This window comes from Neomonachus schauinslandi, chromosome 3 (genome assembly GCF_002201575.2).
Source record: "Neomonachus schauinslandi chromosome 3, ASM220157v2, whole genome shotgun sequence".
In the NCBI taxonomy this organism is placed as follows: domain Eukaryota; kingdom Metazoa; phylum Chordata; class Mammalia; order Carnivora; family Phocidae; genus Neomonachus; species Neomonachus schauinslandi.
The window spans coordinates 84,729,263-84,757,125 of NC_058405.1; the positions used below are offsets into that span (position 1 = coordinate 84,729,263).

Sequence of the window (27,863 nt, forward strand, 5' to 3'; positions counted from 1 at the left end):
GATAAAATTTAAACGAAGTCATAAGGGTGGGGCCCTAATCTGGAAGAGCTGGGGTCCTTATGTGAAGAGGAAGAGACACCAGAGTTCTTGCCCTTTCCTCAACCCCACAGTGAGGACACAGCAAGAAAGCAAGAAGGTGGTAATCTGCAAGCCAGGAAGAGAGCAGGACATTGATCTTGGACTTCCAACCTCCAGAGTTGTGGGAAAATAAATTTCTGTTAAGTCACACAGTCTGTGACATTTTATTATGGCACTCAAGTGGACTAATACAGCCACTCACAATTCAGTATGTTTAGAACCACCCTTCAAACCTGTACCTTCTTTAAGGTACATCATTTTTACAGTTGCCAAAGCCAAAAATCTTAAGAGTTATCCTTTACTCCTCTCTCTCACTTTGCATATACTGTCAGTCAGCAACTCCCACTCTACCTTCAAAATACATTCAGACTGGAACCACTGTTCATCACCTTTACCCCTACCACCCTGGTAAAGCCAGCATTTCTCAACTGGAGTGCTGCAATCGCTGCCCTTGACCTTGTAAAGGCTATCTTCAACACAGCAGCTAGTGTAGATTGACTTTTTAATATTGAATCAAATTGTCATTTCTCTGCTCAAAAATCTCTAACAGTTTCCTATTTCATAATAAAATTCAAAGTTTTTGCAAGAGCCTACAAAGCTCTACATCAGTGGTTCTCAAACCTGACCATCAGCATCTTGTGGAGGACAAGACTGTTGTGTCCCTAGAGTTTTGATTCAATAGGTCTGGGGTGGGGTCTGATACTTTGCATTTGTGCCTCTATTCAGTTTGAACGTTTCCGTCTGATGTTGATGCAGCCAGGGGACCTTGCTTTGAGAACCACTAAACTACATGTACAGTACTGGGTACTGAGTCTTCTCCCCCACTTCTTGCAGCCACACTGCTCCCCTCTCAGCTTCCTGTTAGAGGTCAAACCTGTGTGGTGGAGTCCTGGGCTCACACTGCTTCTCCCTTGGGATTTACATAGGACACTGCCTCGCTTTTTCAGAGCTTTTGCTCGAATAATGCCACTCGAGAGAGGCATTCTTTTTTTTTTTTTTCCTGGGAACTCTCCTGATTTATTTTTTTCATTTTTAAAAATTTAGATTCAATTAACATAATGTAGTATTTGTTTCAGGGGTACAGGTGATTCATCAGTCTTATGTAATACCCAGTGCTCATTACAACACATACCTTCCCCAATGTCCATTACCCAGTTACCCCAGAGAGAGGCACTCTGAGGTCACTCTATTTAGAATGGCACTGCTTGTCACTCTGGGCCCTGTTTTATTTCTTCTTGGAGCTCTTAACGCCGTTATCTGTTCACGGCCCACATCTCTTTCAGAATTTAAGTTCCAGGCGGCCAGGGCCTTACTTTGTCCACTGTCCTACCCCAGCGGCTAAAAACAGTGCCTGGACTTCCATAAACATGCTCAATAAATATTTCATTGACTGACTACAGGAAGGAATGGGAGCGAAAAACGGGCTCCGGCAGGAGCACACAACGGACGAAACGCAGACGCAACGTTCGCTCACCCACCGTGCGACCGGGAGCTCAGAGGCGGGACTTCCTGTGTGCTTGCCGAAATAGCTTCCGGTGTGAAGCGGAAGTCCCCCTGGGAGCAGCCGCCACGGAGACCCGTGGCACCGGCTGTTTGGTGCTGTCGCTGCCATGGGCAAAAGAGACCGGGGGGACCGCGGTGAGACGTGGGTCGGGCGCGCTGGGGCCTGCCTGCGTTCGCCGTCCCCATTGTCCTGTGTCGTAGCTGCTCCGGGTTTCTCAGCGGCTGCCGATCCCACAGTGTCTCGCGCGTGGCCTGTACATGCTGTCGCGACAGGCCGCTGGGCCAGGGGCGATCCTTGACCTTTGGTCGCTCTGTGTCGTGGGCCGGGTGGGAAGCATTTGAGGGAGTGCATGCCAGCGGCACGCAGGTGGCTCTTGGCTAGGAGTGTGCGGCGTTTGTGAAATACGGCTGCTGCCAGCCTTCCTCGAAATGCCGCTAGGAGGGAGCCCTAGGTTCCTCCTGCTGGGCTCACTTCTGTATCCGTATCTGCAGATAAGAAGAAGTCAAAGAAGCGGCACTACGAGGATGAAGAAGAAGATGAAGACGACGTCCCTGGGAACGACTCTCAGGAAGCGGTCCCCTCGGCGGCCGGGAAGCAGGTGGATGAGTCCGGCACCAAAGTGGATGAATATGGAGCCAAGGACTACAGGCTGCAGATGCCGCTGAAGGACGACCACACCTCGAGGCCTCTCTGGGTGGTAAGCATACCCTCAGCTAGGGCAGGACCGAGAGTTTGTGGGCCCAAAATAGAAATGCAGGGTACCACTCTCCGGAGCTGGCCGGAAGAGAGCTTTCATACATACTGGTTGAGCAGCCCAAGATAGGAATGAGCAGGTGTGGCACACATGTGCTGGCTAGACTTGGGCTGCCTTCATCTCCAGCCCTTCCTCTTACTCACCTTCCCTCCATTTCTACCGCCTGCATGGAAATACTTTTTTATTTATCGAATAAATGCCATTTACTGTGTATTATTTTAATTCTCCATTTAAAAAATTAATGGAAGTTATGTATTTGCTAGGCGGCTCTTTTGCTCAACTTGAAGTAATTAATACTCTACCTTCATTTGAAACCTGGCCAAAAGGTACTTTGAGGATAGCCAATAAGGTGGGCTTTCCCTGTGAAGAATAGTGGGAAGCAGCTCCTGACTTTGGAAACCTGTCCTTGTCTCTCCATTCCTTGTATCTGATTAAAGTAACAGGTCTCACGGTTGGCCAAAGGAGTGCTTACAAAAACATCCCGGGTGTTAAAGACTTTTTGGGCAGCTTCTCTTTTCTGGATAATGATCTGGGAAAGAGTCTAATAGTCTTTACAGCTCATTAATTTCTTTGTCTGTTGTGTCCATTTGGTGTTTCTTAGGCTCCTGATGGCCACATCTTCTTAGAAGCCTTCTCTCCAGTTTACAAATATGCTCAAGACTTCCTGGTGGCCATCGCAGAGCCAGTGTGCCGACCAACCCACGTGCATGAGTACAAACTAACTGCCTACTCCCTGTATGCAGCTGTCAGTGTTGGATTGCAAACCAGTGACATCACTGAGTACCTCAGGAAGCTCAGCAAGACGGGAGTCCCTGATGGAATTATTCAGTTTATTAAGGCAAGTGGGGGCTAAGGCCAGCTCTTTTGCCTTCCTTGTTAACGTAGTAATAGTGGAGACAGATGCTACACTCTGTCAGCCTGTGGCAGTCATGAAAATGCCATTCAGATCTCATGTGGGGAGCTCGCATAACTGATTACCCCAGCTCCTGCTCTTCTGGATCCAGCGTGGTGTTCTTGCTGAGGCCACACGTCCCATGAGCTGCTCTGAGACAATGGATACTAGTGCACTGGGGATACTAATTCAGCCCTTTTGGCCAGGGTTATTTGGGAATGCAGCCGAAAGGTAATGGTGTTTTGGACTGAATTTTGGTCCCCTCCAAAATTCATATGCTGAAGCCGTAACCCCTAATGTGATTGTATTTGGAATGAGGAAATAATTAAGTTTAAATGAGGTCACAAGAGTGGGGCCCTGATCCAGTAGGATTAGCATCCTTTTAAGAAGAGTCAGCCAGAAAGCTCACATGCTCTCTTTCTCTTCGTGTGTCACAAGGAAGAGGTCATAGGAGCACATGGTGAAAAGGGAGCCAGGAAGAGAGCCTTAATTAGAAACTAATCACTGGCTTCTTGTTTGTGGACTTGTAGAAATGTTTCTGTTGTTAAATCTCCCAGTCTCTGGTGGTCTGTATGGCAGCTGAGTAGACTAATATAACTGGTAAACTGTCTAGGGCTGAATACCTGCATGGGACCAATCTCTGAATACCTGCATGGGACCAATCCCAACAATTTCTGTTTGGGAATGTCAAAAAGAACTTCCAAGTGTTGAGGTGGCTAGGGTTCCATATGAAGAGCAGTTGAACATGCTTGGGTTTGTCCTGAGAGGTGAATGCCATTCAGAAGAGATGGACAGTGAGTTTGTTGCCCTTGGCTGATCTAAAGGGAGTTGGATTCAGACCGCCAAATCTGGAGTGGCAGGTGAGTGCCACAGGCATCCAGTACAGTAGAGCATCCAATCTCAGAGAAGCTGACAGGAGTCCTGGTGAGAGTTCTCTCTTCTTGTGATGTGGAAAGGTGCCCAGGGAGAAGTCCTGCACGTTGCTGGAATGAACCCTGCATCAGTGCACTAGCTGTGCTTAGTCTTGGCCGGGAGCTGCCTGCAGGAATGTAGGTGTTGGTACAGTGCAGTGCTAGATTCAGAGGGCAGCAGCAGGGGCAGGCTGCGGCCCGAGATCTGAGTGGCGAATTTCCATGGCCGCCACACAACCTCTGCTGCGTTCCATCCTAAAGATTGTTGGGCACCTGGAAGATTTTAGCTGTATTCTCTTCCATCAAGAAACTTAGATTCTGGGCGCCTGGGTGGCTCAGATGGTTAAGCGTCTGCCTTCGGCTCAGGTCATGATCTCAGGGTCCTGGGATCGAGTCCCGCGTCGGGCTCCCTGCTCCTTGGGAGCCTGTTTCTCCCTCTGCCTTTCTCTCTCGCTCTGTCTCTCATGAATAAAAAAAAAAAAAATCTTTAAAAAAAAAAAAAAAAAAAAGAAACTTAGATTCTAGTTGGGGAAATAGGACCATTGGTGAGCAGGCCGGGAGGCTTTCCATTTAATTTAGGCAACCATTACGGAGCCCTTACTCTGTGCCAGCTTTGTGCTGGGGGCTGTAATAATGCTGGTGTGGCTGGATGAACCGTTGGGTTAGGATGGGGCCTGTGGGAATGGAGAAGAAAGGGGAAAGGGAAAGAAAGATTTTACATAGCATTTTATAAATCAAGGGATGTGTATCAGAGCCAGGCAAGAGCAAGGTTTTACTTTCAAAAGTAGAGATTAATAAGAAAAAGCTCAATTTAGGCAGACCTGACCTCTTTAGCGTTGCATGTTGGGCTTTCCTAAAGTAAAATGAGCTCTTCACTTGGTAAGTAGTAAGCCGTGCCCAGTAATGAATGTGTCCTGAGTGAGCCGCGCATTGCTAATCGTGCCTGTTTGATGTCACTCCTTGCAGTTGTGTACTGTCAGCTATGGAAAAGTCAAGCTGGTCCTGAAGCACAACAGGTAAGGGATTCTGTGACAGGCTGGCCCGAGGCATTTTCACCCTGTGCACAGAAGGGGGCAAGGAGCTCACGTTTGTGGACTGTCTGCACTAGCACCTACTCCCCTGAGTAAGGGGATAAAAGGAATAAGCAAAGTGAAGTGACCCAGACTGGAGATTTCGTTCACTGGCCACTGTGTTCTCCCTGGCAGTGGAGCTGGGACTCAGACCCCTCCTTATTTGACTTAAAGCAGGGTTTTGCTCCTCATTTGCCATATCTTGGCCCGTAGCTCATAGCTCAGATTTGGCCAAGGCTGTGGGAGAGTAAGAGCAGAGAGAGGTACAAAGGCACTCTTTCCAGACCATCTGATCAAATGAGCAACAGAACCTTCTGGAAATGGTGTACCGGTCAGTAGTCCCCTCCTTCATCCCCTCTTGCAGGTACTTCGTTGAAAGTTCCCACCCTGATGTCATCCAGCATCTTCTCCAGGATCCAGTGATCCGGGAATGCCGCCTGCGGAACTCTGAGGGGGAGGCTACAGAGCTCATCACAGAGACCTTCACCAGCAAGTCTGCTGTAGGTGGCCTCCTGGGTCACCCTTGGGGGTGGGAGCATTTGGGATGTCAGCTCTCTCAGGGGCTGTTAGTTCAGCATTTGCAACCTTGGGACCCTACAGTCTTCTTACAGCTGCAGTTCCCCTTGCAACTTTGGCTCTCGTCTGGTAGCAGGAGGGCTCATCATATAGAGCTCCAGATCCTGCCTTTCTTTTACAGATTGCCAAGACTGCTGAAGGCAGTGGTGGGCCTTCTACTTCCCGGGTGACAGACCCACAGGGTAAATCTGACATCCCCACGGACCTGTTTGACTTTTATGAACAAATGGACAAGGATGAAGAAGAAGAAGAAGAGACCCAAACAGTGTCTTTTGAAGTCAAGCAGGTTAGTGCATGCACCCCTGCTTAAGCTGGCCCAGCCCTGCGTGGACTCTGCAGTATGTGGGAGAGGGGGTCCCCGTCTGTTCCTGTATGCTTTCTCTATTTTGGTGTCTGTGGGCTGTAGCATCATTCCTCCTAATGGAGTTAGTCCTGCATGTCCTATCCCTCAGGCTGGTGTGGCAGTCCTTCACAAGTCCAAGGGAGATGTAGGAAATGGCCCCTTGGATTATGTACAGTTTATGAGCACGCTTTGGACTTAAGATTATAAAACCTCTTTCATGCTCACTCCCCAGGAAATGATTGAGGAACTCCAGAAACGTTGCATCCACCTGGAGTACCCTCTGTTGGCAGAATATGACTTCCGGAATGATTCTGTTAACCCTGATATCAACATTGACCTGAAACCCACAGCTGTCCTTAGACCTTATCAGGAGAAGAGCTTGCGGAAGATGTTTGGGAACGGACGTGCCCGTTCTGGGGTCATTGTTCTTCCTTGTGGTAAGTGACACCTGAGTGAAGAAGGTGGGTCAGGCTCCTCCGTCTCGGTCTGACAGCTTCCCCTCACTCTCTTTTGTGTGCCTTTCTCTAAATTATACCTGTGAGCAGCGAAGGTCAGATGATTCCCTCATTCATGACTTAAACATTTGAGTGCCTGCTGTGTGCAGGGCTCTGAGCTCAGCACTGGGGATGCATTGGTAGATAGAACAACACTTCTGACCTCACGGAGCTTGTTTTGGTGGTAGAGAGAGGGTAAACAGATCAACTAAGTCAAGTGTCAGATCTTGGGCACTGGAGAAGAGGCAGGGTGAGTGGTTAGACAGTGAGGAGGGGAAGGTGCTATTTTACACACTGGGGCTAGGGTCTCGTTCTTTGCAGTCAGTCTTGTGAGTTGTGTGTATATGGGGACTTCCTAGCACAGAAACTTTGCTTGCTTGTTCCTGGATGGCTTATTACAGTGTACACGTCCAAGAAAGGCCGTACAGCCCCCCTGGCACCTGTCTGATGTCATTTGTCCTAAGTCATGTCAGGTCCTGGCCAGCATTCTTGGCCACAGGTCACAACAGATTCACCTGGGGGCCCTACTTCAGACTTAAGGAGGTTAGAATCTCCACGGGAGAGGCCTGTGCCTTCAGGTTCTTTCTTTTTTTTTTAAATCACCCTGGGTGATTTTGATGCGCATGCCCGGTGAAAGAGGAATTGCTGTTTAAAAGGAAGAGCTTGATTTTTATCTTGATCTTCAAATGATGGGTGATAGTAAACTTGGAAGCCCTGGAATTTCGCTTTTGTCTGTGCCAGTAGGGTCCGCCTTTCCCATAATCCTGAGCTCTCGGCCCAGCCGCCGTGTACCGAGCCCTCTGTGTGGTCCGTGTGCCCCAGCAGCGCCACCTCCCCATGGCTTGGGCAAGTTGTCCTCAGCTTTCATTTTCTCACGTTCAAAATGGCAAACAATGGGAATGTCTCTCACCTCTGGTTTGTTTGGAGATTTCAACGTTTGAACAGAATTCATGGAAAATGGTACAGGAGGGCCTGGGGCTTGTCTCTTAATTCTCGTGTTTGGCATGAGCTGAGCATGTCTCCTTTTTTTTTTTTTAAAGATTTTATTTATTTATTTGAGAGAGAGAATGAGACAGAGAGCATGAGAGAGGGGAGGGTCAGAGGGAGAAGCAGACTCCCCACTGAGCAGGGAGCCTGATGCGGGACTCAATCCCGGGACTCCAGGATCATGACCTGAGCTGAAGGCAGCCACTTAACCGACTGAGCCACCCAGGCGCCCGCATGTCTCCTTTTTATAAAGAAGAAAACAGGGGCTCTGGAGCAATAAGTGCCTCACAACATCAGCTGTGAGGATTCACCCAGATTCGTGTGGTGATGAGTCATTCTGTCTGTCTGTGTCCATTGCAACCTGGCCTGGTTTTCATTGCCCTTTGGTTTTGCACAGGTGCTGGGAAGTCCCTGGTTGGCGTGACAGCTGCATGCACTGTGAGAAAGCGCTGTCTGGTGCTGGGCAACTCAGCTGTGTCTGTGGAGCAGTGGAAAGCCCAGTTCAAGATGTGGTCCGCCATCGACGACAGCCAGATCTGCCGCTTCACCTCCGACGCCAAGGACAAGCCCATAGGCTGCTCCATTGCCATTAGCACCTACTCCATGCTGGGCCACACCACCAAAAGGTCCTGGGAGGCTGAGCGAGTCATGGAGTGGCTCAAAACTCAGGAGTGGGGCCTCATGATCCTGGATGAAGTCCATACCATACCAGGTAAGCAGGCTGAGAGCTGAGTTGCCCTCTCATTTCAGAGACAGAAATTGATTTCCACTTGTTGGGTTGAGGGAAGGACTGCTGTGTAGTACATCCATCTTGGTAGAAAGGCTTGCTGGGTAGAGGTTTAAAGTAAGTCATAAGCATGTGGGGGTGGGGATGAGGGTGGGTGGTGAATGGGTGTATCCCTTCACAGCTTCCTTAATCATGGGCCCAGCATAGTCATTCAGAAGATGGTATTTCCCTTCTTCCTCCATCTTACTGTTGCAGCTCCGCTTACCCTTAACCCACTGGTTTGTGGTGCCATGAAAACTGGACCAGGAGCACTGAAGTCCTTGCCGTAGTGGTGTTTGTTTTATTTGAAGCCCAAAGTGTTGATTCTTAATATATTATAGAAGCCCTACTTCTCCAAGTGTTGCAGTCTTTTTTTTTTAAGTAACAGCTATATTGATATAATATCCACTGATAAAATCCACCCATTGTAAGTGTACAATTCAAGATTTTTAGTTAATTTGTGAGCTTGTGCAGCTATCACCATGATCCAGTTTTAGAACCTCTCCCTCATACTCATTTATAGTCAGTGCTTTCACCCCCAGCCCCAGGGGCCATTGAAGTGCTTCCTGTCTCTGTAGATTTGCCTTTTCTGGAAACATCTTATTAACAGAATCATATAATACATATTTTCTTACATGTGCCTGCTTTTACTTCGCATGATGATTTATCGATATTATAACATGTATTGATAGGGTCTTCCCTTTTATTGCTGAGTAGTAGTCTAGGCAAATCTTTTTTGATAAAACAAATGAAGGGGGAGCCCTGATAAATTAAGAAGTGTAAATTAGAGATTTCTCTGAATGAAATGAAATCAGAGGCATTTTCATATATTTGAAATATGTCCAAAATGGCCCTAGCATCCTTTTTTTTCGGTGCAATGAGAGCCCCTCCAGCACTCCTGGATGTCTGAATATACCTAGAGATGTTCACAGCAAGCCAGGTAGGGATCAGGGGTCTTTCAGGTTGAAGGAACAGGGTGTTAGTCCTGAGGTGGGAGAGTACTTGGCATGGTCCAGCACAGCAAGGTGCCCGTGTGGTGGGAGGGACATAGACGAGAACAGTCAAAGCCAAGGTTAGAGAGGGGCAGGCAGGATAGAGTGTGGGCCAAATGCCATAGGACCTCATAGGTCACTGTATGGCCTTTGGCTTGTACTGGGAGTGGGTGGGAAGCCATTTGAGGGATCTGAGCAGAGGGTGACATGATCTGATTTATGGCTATAAAAATACCACCCTCGCTGCTGTGCTGAGAGTAGACTGGAGGAGGCAAGGGTAGAAGCGGTGGGGTGGGTACCAGCAAGAGTAAGAATAAAGGTAATCTACTTCTGGATGTATTGTGAGGGTGAAGCTGACCGGCTGGATGTGGGATCTGAGAGAAAGAGAAATGAAGGACAACTGTAAATTTTTTGGCTTTAGTAATTGGAAGGAAGGAGTGGCCATTAATTGAGATGTTGAAAGCCATAGAGGAAGGTTAGGCTTTAAACACATTCATTTGATTGCCAGTTGGACATTCTGGTAGTGGCAAAGATGTTAGTAAATGGGCAAAAGACAAGAATAGACATTTCACCGAAGAGAATGTACAGATGCCAAGAAGCATCGGAAGAGATGTTCCGCATCATTAGCCCTGAGGGAAATGCAAATTAATACCAGGAGATGAGATGCCGCTACACACCCATCACAGTGGCTACAATGGAAACTAGTGACAGTAATGAGTACTGACGAGAGGACAGAGCAGCTAGCATGTGTCACCAGGGGAATCGCAAAATGTATGGTCACTGTGGAAAAGTTGGGCAGTTTCTTAGAAAATTGCCATATGACTCAGCAGGCCCACCCCTGGGCATTCATCCTAGAGAATGAAAACTCAGGTTTACACAAAAAGCTGCTCCTGAATGTTTATAGTGGCTCTAGTCAGAGTCTCCAAAACCTGGAAGTAACCGAAATGCCTGGCAGTGGGTGACCAGATAGACAAATGGGTCCATCCCTCCCCTGGAACACTACTCAGCCATGAAACGGAACACACGGTTGCTGTGTGCAACAACTTAAATAAATCTCCAGAGGTACGTGTTGAGTGAAATCAACCCATCTCAGAAGGTTATATAGTGTATGGTGCCTTTAAAAAGACAAAAGGATAGTGATGGAGAGCAGATCAGTGGGTGCCAGGGGTTGAGGAGGGTGTGACAGTACAGGGAGAGCACAAGGGAGCGTTTGGGGTAATGCATTGGTCTGTATCCTGATTATGGGAGTGGTTACATGAATCTATACATGTGTTAAAATTTATGGAACCAATCCCACCCACCCACCAGTTTTACTGTGTGCTAATTTAAAAACTAAAAGAAAAAAAAATTAAGGAGTGGGGGGTATTGCATCTGATTGGATTAGAAATTGGTGACCTAGAGAATCACATCCTACAGATGAATTTGGAATTGCCATGTAGCGGTTTAGTTGGAGGCTGTGTTTGAAGCTTGGGAAAACTTGAGGCTTTCTGCTTGTGTGTGTATTTAGTTTATGTTGATGTTCCTCTTTAGCCTATGTGCCAGGTTTTAGAGGGTGGCTGCCAGGCTTGGGATTGGTTGCCTGGTGATGAGGTTACAGAGGTGTACCACCACAAAATTTTACGCTCGCCGTGGGTGTCTGTGTGTATCTTTTTCCCTGGTTCACTGGGTCAGTTTGTCTCTGGCTGGATAGGAGAGTAAAACCAAACAGCTGTAAAGAATTCTGAGTTCTGTCTTGTGCACCCCTTGGCCTGGCCACACTCACTGGGCCAGAGAGCCAATGTTAAATAAGGGAATTCTAAGAAATCACAGTAAGTTTCTTGATTGTTAAACATCTGCCATGTTGGATTAGGTAGAATGATAAATCTTTGAGATCTATCTCAAAAGGTAAAGGTTGCTGTGGTGGTTTTATACATCTTCCAAGAAGGGTCCTATTGGGTCACTATATTAATAAGAAATTTGCACTGCAGGACTTGCATATATTAAGTGCTTACTGCATGCAGGACACTGTGCCAACTTCATTATTTTAGCAAGTATTCATTAAGAGCTCACAGGCATTGTGCTTGGACTAGAGATGAAGTGGGAGGGACAAAAAAGTCACACAAATAAATGTCAAGTGACAACTGTGACATAACATACAGTGAAATAAGTCATACCCACAAAGTGTGTATTGTGATTGTATTTATAGAAAGTTTGGATGACTGAAGTCGGATCTGGTTCCGTTGAGGGAGAGTGCTGGTATTGACAGGAGGGGTCAGAGGAGAGACTTCCAGGTGTTAAGAGCACTTACCTTGACCTGGGTGATTCCACAGGCACATACCTGTGTAAAATTTGTCAAGCCATGCACTATATTGTATGTGAGTTCTTCCTCCTGACAGCCATAGGGCTGTTAGAGAATGTGGTAGTGGGACGTGACCCGTTTGCAGGGCAGATGCCATAGGAAGGACTTTCTGGCTGCAGAGTGTCCAGGCGGGGTCGAGACTCGTGCTTCCCTTGGGTTGATAGAATCTCTGGGCTATCCGGTGCAGCCTTCCCGGCTCCTGCATTAGGTTGGTGTCTCCATTGCCTTGGCTCGCATGCCCTTCTGACATGAGGAGCCTGGTCTGGGGTCCTTGGCTACCCTTTTCTGGAGCGGCACAGTCCTCGGACATAACCGTGCTTCTGGTCTTCGTCTTCCAAGTGTATGTGCAAACCATGTTAGGCTTGGAAGTCCTGGTACTTGGGGGTTAGACAGTATTCTGCTGTTTTGCTGTTCTTAGGTTTTTGGCTTATGTTCTGGTGCAATCTTTCCTCAGATTGTTAACGTCTGGTTCTGCAGTATTAACTAGCTTTACCTTTAATTATATTAGAAGATAAGCATGACTCAAACATTTTAACCTTCTTTCAGAGTATTAGGATTTTTAAAAGATGAGCCCATGGAAACCCACAGTTGGGTGTTTTGAAATTAATGTCTCGTGCCCACTTATGTGTTTATTTAATTTGATAAATCAGAAAGAATTGTAACATTCCAAAGAGAGAAAGACGGGGTTGCTGGTTGACCAGATGAATCTAATTGGAGAAGGGAGTTTCCAGGGTCAGGGTGTGCCTGGGGTTTCATGTCTCCCTTTTGTTTCCTTGGTTTCTGGGAAGATGGTGGGAAGCCGGGCAGATCCAGCTCCTATCCTCTGATCCCCCAGTTACCCAGCCATATTCCTGTAACCTGGATATAAGTTTCAGGGCGAGCAAATTCCTTGCATCGTTTAGAGCTCAATGGTATTTTAAGTGTTGTAGGTTATGTTTCAAATTGCCATTTGTGCTCCTGCTGGTAGCTTAGCTGTTGCAAGGAAGGATCCTGGGGTTCCCTAACTTGGAGCTTCCCTAAAGCCATTTCTCCCTTTTGTTCTCTTTTTCTTCCCTCTTTTGGACGGGTCTGAAAGTGGTGATTAAGCGTTCTTGCCTAGTCACTCTTGTCTAGAGCCAGATTCCTGTGATTCAGAAATGTGGGGGTTAGCCTCCATAGTGTCCCAGGCCAGTGTGAAGTCACAAGGCTGTGTGTAGTCCTTGAGCATTTAAAAAAATGACGGTGTGAATGCACTGATTGTCTCCCTAGCCAAGATGTTCCGACGGGTGCTCACCATCGTGCAGGCCCACTGCAAGCTGGGTTTGACTGCAACCCTCGTCCGGGAAGATGACAAAATCGTCGATTTAAATTTTCTGATTGGGCCCAAGCTCTACGAAGCCAACTGGATGGAGCTGCAGAACAACGGCTACATAGCCAAAGTCCAGTGTGCTGAGGTAGCCGGCTCCTTCCCAGCACTGTCTCCAAGGGAGGGACTCCCCCGGGGTTCAGGGGAAAGGAATCAGGTCACCTCCCCATGGGCAGATACACAGGTCAGGACTTGCACAAAAGTGCCGCCACCTCATCCTGTTGCTTCAGGCCCCCCACTCCCACCCTGGTGTGGTGGGCAGTGTTCTTCCCACTCCGCAGACTTGGGAAGCAGAATCAACGTTCCAGGGGCACACAGTGAGTAAGTGCACAAGTTGGGATGCTAATCCAGGCTGGTTTGACTCCAAAATCCATGCTCCTCTTCTCTGGGAGGGAGCACCTCAGGCTGTTCTCACCCACCCTCACTCTTGAGGGATTCTTGGATTGTCCTGCGTGGGCAACTATCCAGGCCACCCCAGTGTGCAAGCCTCTTGGATTTGATGCCCCCAGAAGGCACCTGTGGCCTAGATCATTTTATTTCTGAACACACTGGGAAACACACTGTCCCGATCTTATTCTGCAGTGAATACCTGCACGGGTAAATGCTTAAAGTACATGTTCAAAGGTAAGTCTCCTTACAAGGAACAACAACAAAAATCCTTTCTGGCACCTTGAAGTGACTGTCACTCACTGGCTGGGGTGAAAGGGCAGAAGGGGGCCTCTCGGGTAAAGGTGAGTGTGAAGAACCTGTGCAGGTGGACTTGCTCTGCTGAAAACTTCCCTACCCTGTAGTTGCATCTTCATAATCAGCACCCATTTTACAAAGCAGAGTGTTGCAGAAATCTGTGAGGCCCCCTATTCCTCTCCAGTTGCTTCTCTTCTCCCCCTGCCAGGGGGAGAAGTTCCACTGTTGTGGAACTTGGGTTTGTCACTCTCTTGCTTCCCTTTATTATTTTATCTCCTGTGTATATTTCCCTCCCCTATTTTGTTTAGCTTTGCCTTAAAAAAAAGTCTTCAGGGATGCCTGGGTGGCTCAGTCAGTTAAGCGTCTGCCTTTGGCTCACGTTGTGATTCTGGAGTCCTGGTGTGGAGCCCCACATTGGGCTCCCTACTCATTGGGGAGTCTGCTTCTCCCTCTCCCTCTACTGCTCCCCTGCTTGTGCTTGCTTACTCTCTCTCTCAAATAAATAAAATCTTAGAAAAAAAAAGTGTGTGTATATAAATAGAACCTGGTTATATATGTCTGTTAGTGCTTTTATTTCTTGCAGAATGTATTACTTTTTTGAAGATGCAAGTAGCTGTAGTTCATTTTTTTGAATTGTGCTGTAGTATTCCATTGTACAAATACACCACAATTTGATATATAATGGAATATTACACAGCAAGTAAAAATAAAATCTCTAATGTTGACAGACATTTAGGTTGCTAACTTGTCTTTTCAATAGCTTTACTGAGGTATAAGTTCATGTTTCTTAACATTCACCTGTTGTAAGTAAATACTGTGATTTAGAAATTCTGTGATCTTAGTAAGTGTAAAGAGTTCTGTAGCCATCCTCACACTCCAGTTTTAGAATTGAACTTCCCACCACCACAGATTTCCCTCATGCCCATTTGCCATGAATCCTTGCTTCTGCTCCCAGCCCTAGTGAGCCACTGATTTATTTTGTTTCTGTAAATTTGGAGCTTAGTTTTTTTTTTGCTGTTATGACAGTGTTGCTGCAAATATTTTTATACCTGTTTTTTGGGGCCTTGGATAATCTTTTCTAAAGCAGTGTTGTTCACACTGTGGACTGTGATTCCGTAGTAGTTGGTGACATTACTTTATTGGGTCATGACCAGTATAGAATAGATTCTGCCAGAAAGCATAATACATATTAAGGATATATGTTATTTAATAAAATCGTTCGTACATATGAATGTTTAGTTTGTGATGTAAAATGATTCAACTGTGAAGTCCACTGCTCTAGCAGATACACCTAGGAATAACATTTCTGGGTCAAAGGCTATGTGGATGTTCACTTTACTAGGCATCCTAGAAAACTCTGTTTTGTATCAGTTGACCTTCTCATCAAGGGTGAGCGAGGTTTTTCCACATCTTCTCCAACACATAATAGTTTTATTTTTGTTTAATTTTTGCTGATGTGGTAAGTATGAAAATGGTATTCCTTTATGATCTCAATATGTATTTTCCTGTTTACTAATGACGTTGAGTATTGTTTCATACGTTTATGGACCATTCATGTTCTGTGAAATGCATAATTTTAAAGATTTTACTTGAAAAAAGAATTGCTTTTTTGGTAAAGAACGAGAAATTCCAATGTGGACGTGGATAGGACGTGGCCTGAGAGGAACCAGAAAATACAGCGGCAGCAGCAGCAGCAGCAGCAAAACCTAGGAATTTGAGCTCAGCCCCGTTTCGGCATGTAATGATGGCAGCTAATTCCACGTTGGTTGCAGCGTGAAGAAAGGGCCTGTGATGATCACACAGAAGTGGCACTGGTCAGAATTCTGAGCCTGTCAGGATAGGCTTTATGGCCTGTTCAGTACAAATTTCCAGAGGGTCCTTTTTGTGTGTTCACAGCCTTGAGACCTTTAAAACCCATGGCACTTCAGTGTATTTGTCTGAGCTTCCTTTACCGTGCTGGGAGCCCATGCACAGGGCCCAGCACAGAGGAGGCCCTCAGGAGTGTTACTGTCATTCTTACTCGAATGATCAAATTGTCTCCGATGCAACCAACGGGACCCCCTTCCAGCTGGCTTCTGTATCCGTTTGACATGTCCCCATCATTCTTTGAGCACTTCCTTGCTTTCTGGCACAGCAGGATATTTTAGACTTAGCTGGTACTTTCCCTACCCACCCTGGTCCTGGAATCAGCCATTTCTCCAGGGTGCCCTTTTAGTAGAGAATGAAATTTACAAACCAGGATCTAGGTGCTAGGTGAGTTCATTACTCCTAGGATGTCATTGCTAGGCTGACTCAACAACAAAGGTAGGAAGTTTGTGTGTGTGGTTCTCCATACCAGTGCTGTGTGTAGACTTGTGTGTGAAGGGGTGGTCTAAACAGGAGGGATTACTTGGACCACTGGTTGAGAACCTGATTTCCCTTACCTGGAGCTTGTGTAAAAGTAATTCCCTGGATATCGATACATTTAAAAAATCTGTGTGTTAAGAGAGAAATATGAGAGTGTCCTGGTTCACCATTAGGTACTTGATTTGGTTTATATATATATATATATTTTTTTATTTATTTTTTATTTTTTTTATTTTTTAGAAAGGAGGAGATGGGGAGGGGCAGAGGGAGAGGGAGAGAGAATCTTTTTTTTTTTAAAGATTTCATTTATTTGACAGAGAGAGATACAGCGAGAGAGGGAACACAAGCAGCGGGAGTGGGAGAGGGAGAAGCAGGCTTCCCGTGGAGCAGGGAGCCTGATGCGGGGCTCGATCCCAGGACCCTGGGATCATGACCTGAGCCGAAGGCAGACACTTAACGACTGAGCCACCCAGGCGCCCCGGGAGAGCGAATCTTAAGCAGACTCCATGCCCAGCTTGGAGCCTGACATGGGGCTCGATCGCACAACTTGAGACAAAATCAAGAGTCCAACGCTTAACCGACTGAGCCACTCATGCACCCCTTTTTGATTTATTTTAAAGCTAGTACTGCTAAGTGAATGGTCTTCAAATGTTTCTAATCATGTGATATTTCAACTTGCAAACTGACCCGTGGTTCTTACTGTGTCACAGGTCTGGTGCCCAATGTCTCCTGAGTTTTACCGGGAGTATGTGGCAATTAAAACCAAGAAACGAATCTTGCTGTACACCATGAACCCCAACAAATTCAGAGCTTGCCAGTTTCTGATCAAGTTTCATGAAAGGAGGAATGACAAGATTATTGTCTTTGCTGACAACGTGTTTGCCCTGAAGGAATATGCCATTAGGCTGAACAAGTAAGAATTGAAAAGTTGGAGTTGCCACCAGGCGGCTTCTCTTCCCCAAGCCGGAGTGCAGAAGGTGCTCGGTTTGTTTGTTTGTTTTTTTCTCTTCCTCTAGAAGCTCTCAGGAGCTTCTTAGGATCTAAAGGTCTGGTTCTGTGGCCCCAGGGCCAGGAACCAGGTGAGACAGAGGAGCAGGTAGTCAGACTCAGAGGTCAGAGCAAATAGAAAAGGGTGCCCGGTCACCCTCAGCCCAGGGATCAGGGGCTAGAGTTGCGCTGCTTTGGTGGGGCACCATCTTTGAGCTGGGCTCCGAAGGTGGGAGCAAGTTGGCATCAGGAGTGGCAGGCCGAGTGAGCACTGTGGTGGAGCTGGGGTCAGACTGTATGGGCCGGGGGCCAGGAAGGCAAGGCTGACTGGGCCAGCATCCCAGCTACGGCCCTACAGCTAGAAAGAGCTTCTCAGGAATCACCAGCAACGTCCTTACTAGCCCACAGTCCCACCTGGATTCTGTGTTAGCACTACTTGTGTCGACATGAAGCTTAGATCGAGGGATGTTGACTCAGGAAAAAGTATAAACAAAGAAAAAAGGAAAAAGTAAAGGAATCCTGAAGAGAGTGGTGACCAGAACGTTGGCGGAGGGTCTGTAGCCACTCATTTTTATGGGCCTTCTCCTGATACTCTTGCATGACGGAGGGCTTCCTGGAAGAGAGAAACCTTGCAGGAGCTCCCTTTCCCTCTAATGTGCTTTCAGGATAATTGAGGGGGTGATTCTGTGGCCTTCCTAATGCAGCTTCATTCTTCTTTAGACCCTATATCTATGGTCCTACATCCCAAGGAGAGAGGATGCAGATTCTCCAGAATTTCAAGCACAACCCCAAAATCAACACCATCTTCATATCCAAGGTCTGTGTGGCATGCAGGGTGGTGGTGAGGTACCAGCACCCCCCGGGTTAGGGGGACACTGGGGGATTTCTAGACAGTGAATTCATGTTTGTTGAAGGGACGTGACATGTCAGTTTTCATTCCAGTGTTTCTGTGTCTGGAGACAGAGAGTGCTTCCTGATGGGTAGCAGAAGGAGCAGATGCAGGGTTTAATGTACTGTGGATGATCTATAAAGTCTCTGCTTGACTGAGATTTTTCCCACTTCCTTTGAGGATATGGGAATTTTAAATTATATTTTATTTATCTAAGGAGGAAATTTTCATTACCTATTGTGGCCAAAGTAGGCATTCAGATGAGGTTCTCTTTGTGGAGTTAGAGATTGCTGTGGGCTTCAGGCAGCCTTTCTCTGGGCTCCTCGTGTGCCTCGATGGTGGGTGGTCAAGGTAAGCACGACGCAAACTCATGAAGGCCCAGCTGGGTGATGCTCTTAGAAGCTGTGGCCCAATAGTGTAGAGCGGTCATTCAGATTAGAACAGACCCAAAGCTCAAAATAAATGAGATTTACTAATAAAGTGATCATGGCTGGGTCAGTAAGTGCCAAACTTTGATGTGTGCTTGGGAACCTCGGTGGTTGGAACCCTCAAGCAGAGGCCGTTACCCAGAGCCAGATCCAGCCCAGTGTGGACAGTGGCCCTTACCAGGTCATGTGTCCCGCACGTGCTGGTGGTTTCAGTGGCCTCCATTTGAGAGTGTGGATGGTTTTGTTCAGACATGTTTCTGTAGCAAAAAAAGAAGAGGGATCATTTACGGAGAGTGTCGGTTGCTAGGACCCTCTCGTCGCTGGGCCCCAGCAGCCCGTACTGCCAATGTTGCTGAGACAGCGGGTGGGGACTGTGGGTCCTGACGGCTCCTTGAGGACAGCTCTCCAGAGAATTCACAGTAGGTCCTAGAGGCCTGCCTGCATCTGGTAGAGAGAGAAGAGGATGGTGATTATCTTTCTCAATTATCTAGAGAGCTTATTTAAGTTCAGGGCCAATTGATTTTTTTTTTTCTTTCTGTCCCAAATAAAAAACCTTCCCAGACTCACAGCTGTTTCATTTCTGTAGGTGGGCGACACATCGTTTGATCTGCCAGAAGCAAATGTTCTCATTCAGATCTCATCTCATGGTGGCTCCCGGCGGCAGGAGGCCCAGAGGCTGGGGCGAGTGCTCCGAGCCAAAAAAGGTAAAGGTGGTCTTACCCCTTCTGCTCCAGGAAGTCTCTCCTTTTGAACCACGTTGGTTGGGAAGAGGGTAGGCCTAAGCTGCCTGTGTGTTCACGGTGGCGAGGTCGCGCCCCTGGGCCTAGTAGACTGCAGGGAGGGATCCCAGAGCAAGGACCAAGATCTGCCTGGTTCGTATTATCTCCATTCTGCCGGAGTCCTGCTCCAGCCAGGGTGGGTCTCTCGTAGCAAAGGACGGCGTCGGCGAATGAGGAGACACAGACACAGGATCAGGTTGCAAGCATCTCCTCCTGACAGCCTCGTAGGAACTTTATTTATATGTTAGGATATTTTTGTTTTTCCATACTTTCGTAACATGTGATTATGTTTTTTTTTACAGTTTATCGAGATAATCTTAGATCATTCTCTGGATTACAGACATAGCCTTCTTTCATTTTTCCTTTGTAATGATTAACATGACCTTTATTGATTTCCGCTTACTGACTTTCGCTAAAACTAAAAAACAGTACGCAAAGAGAAGGGTGCTAGACAGAGCGTGACCGTCTTGTTATTTTGTTCTATAGAAACTAATTCTTTGTGGAATTAGTTTCATTATGATTGCTTAGATAGGCATAACTAAGATGAGTAGTCACTTTATCATGAAACCCCAGAAATATTCCCACAATTATAAAGATTGCCATAAACAAAATGAAAGAGAATAGTAGGAGCCAGCTGTGGAGTCTCCTGTTTTCAGGATCGTCCCCCATACTTGGACCTTGTCAAACAGCATGAGTAGCTTGACTCGCGCCACCATGCCTTAGGGTTACTGTGTGCATATTTTCCCTGGCAGCTGCCTGGTTCACATGGATATCCGCTCAGCTGAGTGCTTGCAATGGTAGATTGTAAGAGGAGCCAGGAGTGCGGTGTGCATGGTGTAGACGTAGTGGGAGAAAGCAGAGCTGGGCCACCAGTGATGTCTAGGACCTGGAGCCTGGACCTTGAGTCCAGAGTAAGGGGAGGGCTTGGTAGGAGCAGCTTGGGCAGCCATAGCTGGCTGCCTCACACAGCACCTGGGAAGAGCCCCGTCCTGGGTGGCAGCTTGCAGCCGGGCTGTCGCATGCTCAGCGCATGAGGATGCAGGACGTCGGAGTCTGTGCCTCATAACTGTGGTCGAAGGGCCCACACCCCAACAGTGGGTGTGACAGGCACTGGCGCTGCTGCTTAGAGATGGCCACGGCCCCCCTCCTGGGACCAGGGAGGCCCTAAGACAGGGGCACAGGCCTTGTCCTCGGGGTGTTCGCTTTCCTTTCTTAGGAGACAGCCGGACTGGTAGGGTGTCCGGAAACAGGGTTAGTGGGCGTAGGTTGGAGTCATACCGTGTTAGAATATGTGTAAGAGGGAGCTAACTGTATTTAATATGGAGGCAGGGCATATTAGTAGAAAGAGCATGCACATGGGCACTGGGCCAATCTTGGGACCTTGGGCAGGTAGTTTGCCCCTCTGAGCCTTGCTTTTCCATCCAGAGTGGGAGTACATCCTGCCTTGCAGGGCTGTTGTGAGGAGTAAGCCTTATGTAACAGAATATAGGAGGCTGCTGTTACAGTGGCGGCTTTTATAAGCTGACAGGAATAGAATCTGCCTAGCATATGTGAACATAATTCGTAACTTATGCCTTACTCACCACCTCCCAGAAAAGAAACAAATCTAACTTGAAAACCACTTTGAATTTGAGTAGAATTCTGTTTTTAAAAAAAATACTATTTGATATAAGGTATTTGGCTGCTTTCTTTGCATCTCTGAGCTCTTGTAAGACTAAGAAATAGTTGAACTCAGAGGCAGTACACAGATATGGAACCTGCTGACAATTGAACTGTGAAGCAAAAATCTGCAGATTGTCCAGAAGGATCAGCTTTTATAGGCTGCAGTATCTCTGTCCCAGTTTCTGTGATAATTCTGTCCTAGGTTTTCTCTCTGAGCCTTTTTTTTTTTTTTTTGGTAACTTTATTGAGATAGAATTCATATACCATATAGTTGGTCCATTGGAAGGGTACAGTTCAGTGGTTTTCCTTTTTTTTTTTTTCTTTTTTTTTTTTTTTTAGAGCTCACGTGTGTGCACAGTGGGGTGGGGAGGGGCAGAGGGAGAGGGAGAGAGAGAATCTTAAGCAGGCTCCACACCCAGTGCAGAGCCCAACTTGGGGCTCGATCTCATCACCCCCAGATCATGACCTGAGCCAAATTGAACCCTTAACTGACTGAGCCACCCAGGTGCCCACAGTGGTTTTTAATATAATTGCAAAGTGTGTCACGTCACCATCACCATAGGCTGTGTTTAGAATATTCTCATCACTCCAGAAAAGAAACCCTTTCCCACTGGCAGTCACTCCTTTCTCCTTGCCTTCTAGCCCTAACTAGGGACTCTTATTTTTACCTTGATAAACATGCCCATTCTAGACATTGCATACATACAGAATCATGCAGTCTGGGCCCTCTGCAGCTGCCTTCTTTGACTAGCGTGTTTTCCAAAGGGTCCTCCATAGTAGCATGTAGTAGTACTTCCTTCTTTTTTTTTTTTTTTTAAGGTTTTATTTTATTTATTTGAGAGAGAGAGAGAGAGTGAGAGAGCACAAGCGGGGAGGAGAGGGAGAAGCAGACTTCCCGTGGAGCAGGGAGCCCGATGTGGGGCTTGATCCCAGGACCCTGGGATCATGACCTGAGCTGAAGGCAGACGCTTAACCGGCTGAGCCACCCAGGCGCCCCGGCACTTCCTTCTTTTTATTGCCGAATGATCCTCCATTGAGCAGACATGCCACATCTTGTTTATTTGTTCTTCTGTTGATGGGCATTTGCGTCATTTCCACTTTTTGGTTCTTTGGAATACTGCTGCTATGAAATTCATGTGCAAATTTTGTGTGGACATATGCTTTCAGTTCTGTTGGGTATATATCTAGGGGGAAGGAGATTGTTGGGTCAGCTATGGTAACTCTCTTTTTAACATTTTAATTAGCTGCCAGACTATCTTCCAAAATGGCCGCACCATTTTACACTGTTACCAGCAGTGTATGAGGAATCCAGTTTCTCTACATCCTTGATAATTACTGTAATTATCTTTTTTGATTCTGGCTATCCTAGGGAGTGCCAGGTGGTACCTCACTGTGATTTTGGTTTGCATTTCCCTGATGACTAATGATGTCGAGTGCTTTTCATGGGATGTTGGCCATTTGTAGATTTTCTTTGGAGAAATGTCTGTTCAGATTCTTTGCCCTTTTAATAATTGGGTCATTTGTCTTTTCATTATTGATTTGTAATAGTTATTTATATAGTTCAGATACAAATCCCTTATCAGATACATGCTTTGTAAATATCTTTTCCCATTCTGTGGGTTGTCTTTTTACTTTCATGGGGGGGGTGTCCTTTAAAGCACAAACGTTTTGGGCGCCTGGGTGGTTCAGTCATTAGGCGTCTGCCTTGGGCTCGGGTCATGATCCCAGGGTCCTGGGATCGAGCCCCGCATCGGGCTCCCTGCTGGGCCAGGAAGCCTACTTTTCCCTCTCCCACTCCCCCTGCTTGTGTTCCCCCTTGTGTTGCTCGCTGTCAAATAAATAAATAAATCTTTAAAAAAAAAAAAGCACAAATGTTTTTAATTTTGATGAAGTGCCCAAGCAAAGTCAGGGCCATTAGCCCCCTGACTGCAAAGCTCGCCCTTGAATAGCACGGGTTTGAACTGTGAGGGATTTTTTTGATAACTGTAGTTCAATACTGTAGGTGTATTTTCTCTTCTTTATAATTTTCTTAATAATGTTTTCTCTATCTTACTTTATGTTAAAAATACTATGTAATACATATACAGAGTAGGTGTTAGTCAGCTGTTCATGTTATTGGTAAGCCTTCCAGTCCATAGGAGGCTATAAGGAGTTAAGTGTTGGGGGAGTCAGAAGTTACATGTGGATTTTCAGCTGTGCGGGGTGTTGGTACCCCTAACTGTCGTGTTGTTCAGGGGTCAGCTATACTTACTTTTGAGCCCTGGACCCTCAGTTCCTGGCACTGTAACAGCTAATGTTGTCCTTTCTCCTTTCCTCTCTTAAGGGATGGTTGCCGAGGAGTACAATGCCTTCTTCTACTCGTTGGTGTCCCAGGACACACAGGAAATGGCTTACTCAACCAAGCGGCAGAGGTTTTTGGTAGATCAGGGTTATAGCTTTAAGGTATGTATTCATTGATCTCCGGTCAGGATAGAACCAGGGGTTTTTTGGTACCCACGCCTCTAAGAGAAGTAGGAACTTCTGTGGGCCCCAGTGTGGGACAGAGCTCAGACAGGCACAGAACATTAGGGCATTGGAAGCCCTGCCTCAGATTCCCTTCTTTTCGGCATGAGTTGCCGGGGACTTTGAGGGAAAATATTGTGCAGCACCAAGCTTCCCACAGTGACTGGTCAAAGAACAGGGCCTCTGAAGCAAGGGGCTTGGGTTCTGTACTTGTTAACATTTTATAGTTGTCTTGCCAAAAGAGTGTTAGTTGTTGGTGGGAAAATGTGCTAGCCTCGCAGGACTTGAGATGCCCTGGAGCTGTGGCCATCCCTATGCTACTCTGAGCCCCTTGGGTTACTTTCCTGCACAAGCAGTGGCTGTCAGCGCAAGCCTTAGGACTTCCCATTGCCCACAGACCTGATTTGTAATGTGAGCGAGGAAGGCTGTGATGGGGCACCCCCCCAGGGTGAGCCCTTCCTTTAGTCAGCTGCGAGCCTGGGCCTCAGTGGGCCTCGCGCCAGAGCTGTCCACGTGCGACGGACGGGCAGTCGGACAGCTCTGGGGCTGCCGAAGCTGTGGCTGGCCTCCGTCGGCTGGGGCGTTTGCTCTCTTTCCTGTTCAGGTCAGGCTTTCGTGCCCCTAAAGATTTTCATTTGTGGGAGTGGATGGGGGTGCTGGAAGCAGAGAACTAAAAGGGTGCCCCTAGAACATGCAGGTTCCCAGGTTCTTGGTTTACAAAAGACTACAGGCTGCCTTTTCAGGTGCTTTTGATTGTGTCTTGTTACAAGTTGGTGAATTCCCTTTATTAGCCACAGACAAGAGGTCAGGGCTGTCCAGCCCCTCCTTCCTTAGCCAGAAGCAGTGACAGTTTCCGACTTGTCATGCTGAGCTGGAGGACAGGATACTTGACCGCATTTTGAAGGATTTGCATGATGGCCTGTTTATGTATCTGTAAAAAGTATGCGGTGATGGCAGCATTCATACCTCCTGATCCGTGGGAGAGTCAAGGAGGAGACAAGCACCAAATGAGGGAGTGTTCTGGGTTCTTTGAAAGGAGAGCCGGGCAGAAAGGCACGTGGGCGTGTGATGGTCTGTGTTGGGTGGAGCAGTCTTTGCCTTCCTGGCCTTGCCTTCAGCACTGCCCGCTGAAGAGCAGCCAGGTCAGAGTTCCCAGAATCCTGACGCCGGAGTTCCCAGAGGGGTGGTCGGGCCAGGGCAGAAATGCCCGGTATCTGTGCTCCGGGTCTGCGGCCATTTGAAGGGCTCAGCCACGTCCCTACTTCTGGGACTTTTCTTTCAATTAAAATGATGAGAAGAATTAAAGGGGGGCAAAAAGATTTCTCTACACCATCAGCCCAGGCTTTCCTGAGGGATAGGTAGGCTGTGTAGTAAGTTACCCCCAAAGAAAGGAAAACCAAACCTCTGTCTTAGAAAAAATCTTGTAAATCCACGTGGACAGGCTCTCGTTTCTAAGTGCTCCCTCCCGCTGGAAGCCCTGGCCGCCGAGCCCGGGAGGCTGAAGACCGTGCCCTCGGGCAGCAGGCCGTGCCTGTCTTTGGTCCCTTCCTTTATGTGGCGCAGGCTGGAAAACTGCCAGAAGGGACATTTTAGAGCCACTGAGGCCCCCAGTGATCTTCTGTAAGCGATCCTGTATCTGCTGTTGGGGGAGTAGCTTTCTCTGGAATCCCCTTCGCCTCTCGTGCCCTGCAGTCACTAGTTGAGCCCCACGTTGCAGGGGGCTCCCAAGCTGGTCTCTGAAATGCCGGGGAGGAGCTCTCTGTGGTTGGGCGCCTGCTCAGCTGGGCCTGGGGGAGGGCAAACAGAAGGGGACATGGGGCCTGCGGCATTGGGCTCTGCAGGTGATCACAAAGCTTGCTGGCCTGGAGGATGAAGAGCTGGCATTTTCCACGAGGGAAGAGCAGCAGCAGCTCTTACAGAAAGTCCTGGCGGCTACCGACCTGGATGCTGAGGAGGAGGTGGTGGCAGGGGAGTTTGCCTCCAGATCCAGCCAGGTGAGTGGGTGGGCAAGGCTGCAGCTGTCCGTCCTCCCGAAGGACAGAAGTCTTGTGCGCGTGCGTACTTAGTTGTGTGTGTCTGTGTGGCGTCTTAGACGTGTGACATCTGTGACGACTTGGAAAGCCCAGGGGGCCGCAGAGGAGAGAGTAACAGAAACAGCCCCCGTTAGCCCTTTGGTGCGCCTCCTTCCTTCCTCACATATTGTTTCACGTCGCCAAGTCCACGGCCACTGTAGCTGGCCTCCTGCGCCGTTCACCTCACGGTCTGGTTCGGGTTTTGGTAGCGCCTTGCCGATGGGGCCTGGGATGGCACAGGCGGCCCCAGGCTTACAGCGGGGGGCTGCGGGACGGGCTCTTGTGCCTGGGCCCACCGTCCGGGGCCTCGGGCAGGTCACTTCAGCTCTGGCCCCCTCTTCAGTAATAGAGTTGGGCCTTCCAGCCTGTAAGGTGGGTCTGAGGATCAGCTCACATGGTAGTTTGACTATATTATCTTGAAACATTTAGAGTTCTCTGAAAATAGTGAACTTTCCATTTATTCTGCAGATACTGAATATTCACTACCATGTGCTAGGCCAATATAATATGGTATAATTAATGAAAGTACCATTATGGGGAGTCCTTACCAGCCCTTCCAGAGAAAACTACAGTTTTGTCAGGTACTTAAAACAAATTAAATTGATATTAGAGCCAAAAGGTGAGCAACGGTTGGGACAAGGAAAGAAAAGCAGCGTCCCCTGGGGAGGTGCTGTTCTCCCTCCAGCCTGAGGCCATTCTGCCCCCAAATGTGGGGGCTGGATCCCCCTCTGGGCACTCTCCATGGATGGATGCTTCAGGGAAATTTCTTGCCTCTGTGTGCTAAGGCCATTCCCACCAACCAGTGAGCCACCTAAGGTCAGGCTGTTGATGGCATTGCTCGGTGCCTATCTGCATACTTGGCTTATAATCTGGTGCAAGTAGTGTGCCAGACTCTGGGTCAGACCCTTGCCTGTGCGATTTCTGTTCACACCACTTATGTCAAGACAGATGAGGCTATCCCCATTTTACAGATGAGTTCATTGAGGCTCAGACATTCAGTATTTGTCCAAAGCCACCCGGTGAGAGGTAGAGCCAAGATTCAAGCCCAGGGCTTTCTGGATTTCCACTTGATTCAGAGCCTAATGGTGAAGTCTCGAGGTGTTGGGGGATGCTGCCCTCGCTGTTGAAAAATTCTGTTTATAAATTGTCATTAAGAGAGGCAGAGTAGCCTTATGGCTAAGAATAGGGAATCTGAAAGAAAAAAAAAAAAAAAGAATAGGGAATCTGAAGCCAGCTGCCTGGGTTCAAGTCCCATCTCTTTAAGAGCTGTGTGATCTTGGACAAGTTACTTAATCTCTCTGTGCCTCAGTTTCCTCATCTGTAGGATGGGAATTGTAATAATTGTGAGGATTGGATGAGTTATCACATGTAAATACATGTAAACTGCTTCAGACAATGCCTGAGACACAGTAAGTGGTCAATAAATGTTCTTAAATTAGTATTTACTAAACTTAAAAACTTTATAAAACTTATTACGATTATAAATGTTTTAAAAGGAGTGTTTTTTCCCTTGGAAACTAACCATGGGCTGGGTGCTGCTGCAGGTATCTCGGCGCTTTGGCACCATGAGCTCCATGTCTGGGGCTGACGACACTGTGTACATGGAGTACCACTCGGCTCGGAGCAAGGCTTCCACGAAGCACGTGCACCCGCTTTTCAAGCGCTTCAGGAAATGACGTCTGTAGGGTCATGTGGGTGAAAGCTGGGTGCTCAGCACCAACATTGGATAGGGACTTTCCACATCCTCATTCTTTCCTCTAGCATTGGCCAAACTGTTCTAGATGCAATGTTTGTTAACTGTGTTGAAGAAAATGCATCGAGAGCTCAGTTCTGTCTTCATGGGTTGTCCAGGGCTTCAAAAAAGTTGGGAGACTATTTTTGGGGTTTTTTTTTTCAGACCCCTTTTCAGTCATGGGCAGTGGTCATTCCTGTGTATAAATATTTGTAATATTTAAGATGTATTTATCTTAATGTTCTGAATAAACAGAAATGGAGCATTTGACCACTCTTGATTACAGGTATTCTTCTGCCTTGTCACAGGCATGGGCTACGTCTAGGTGACAAACCTCCATCGAAGCCCCTTTCGTAGCAGGCACCGAGGAGTAAGATGGGGCCCATCCCCGAGGAGCTCTACTGGGGAGACACACCCCAAGATAAAGAAGACTTGCTACTTGGTGTTGAGGCACGGACACGGCCAAGGGCCAGAGACAGGGACGGGCTAGAGCTGCCTGTTCACTGTTTAGCCTCTGTGCCTTCCACGCTAGGCGCCTCTGTGTGCAGGTCCTTTAGGTCACCTGAAGGCCATCACACGCCTAGGAAGTCCCCACACACACAGCTCCTACAGTTGGGCTTCTCTGAGAGAGTGACCTTATTTCTCCCCCATATTCATTTTTGATATTGTTGGGAGGCTGGGTTCCTCTTCAGATAGCAGTGTGTTGCCCTTGGGTCTTTAATGGCTAGTTCC

At 47.6% G+C, this 27,863-nt stretch overlaps 1 protein-coding gene across 1 annotated transcript; it reads left to right on the plus strand.

Annotated features, from left to right (window-relative positions):
• The first annotated feature begins 1,606 nt into the window (after positions 1 to 1,606).
• Positions 1,607 to 27,401, plus strand: ERCC3 (ERCC excision repair 3, TFIIH core complex helicase subunit). The gene is made up of 15 exons (XM_021695861.2): positions 1,607 to 1,716; positions 2,074 to 2,279; positions 2,938 to 3,174; positions 5,106 to 5,155; positions 5,574 to 5,709; positions 5,907 to 6,071; positions 6,361 to 6,565; positions 8,007 to 8,321; positions 12,954 to 13,138; positions 16,791 to 16,993; positions 17,788 to 17,884; positions 18,971 to 19,088; positions 23,149 to 23,267; positions 25,169 to 25,321; positions 26,944 to 27,401. Exons 1-15 carry the CDS (start codon positions 1,689 to 1,691, stop codon positions 27,073 to 27,075), a joined length of 2,349 nt encoding a protein of 782 aa, XP_021551536.1. The 5' UTR covers positions 1,607 to 1,688; the 3' UTR covers positions 27,076 to 27,401.
• The last annotated feature ends 462 nt before the right edge of the window (positions 27,402 to 27,863 follow it).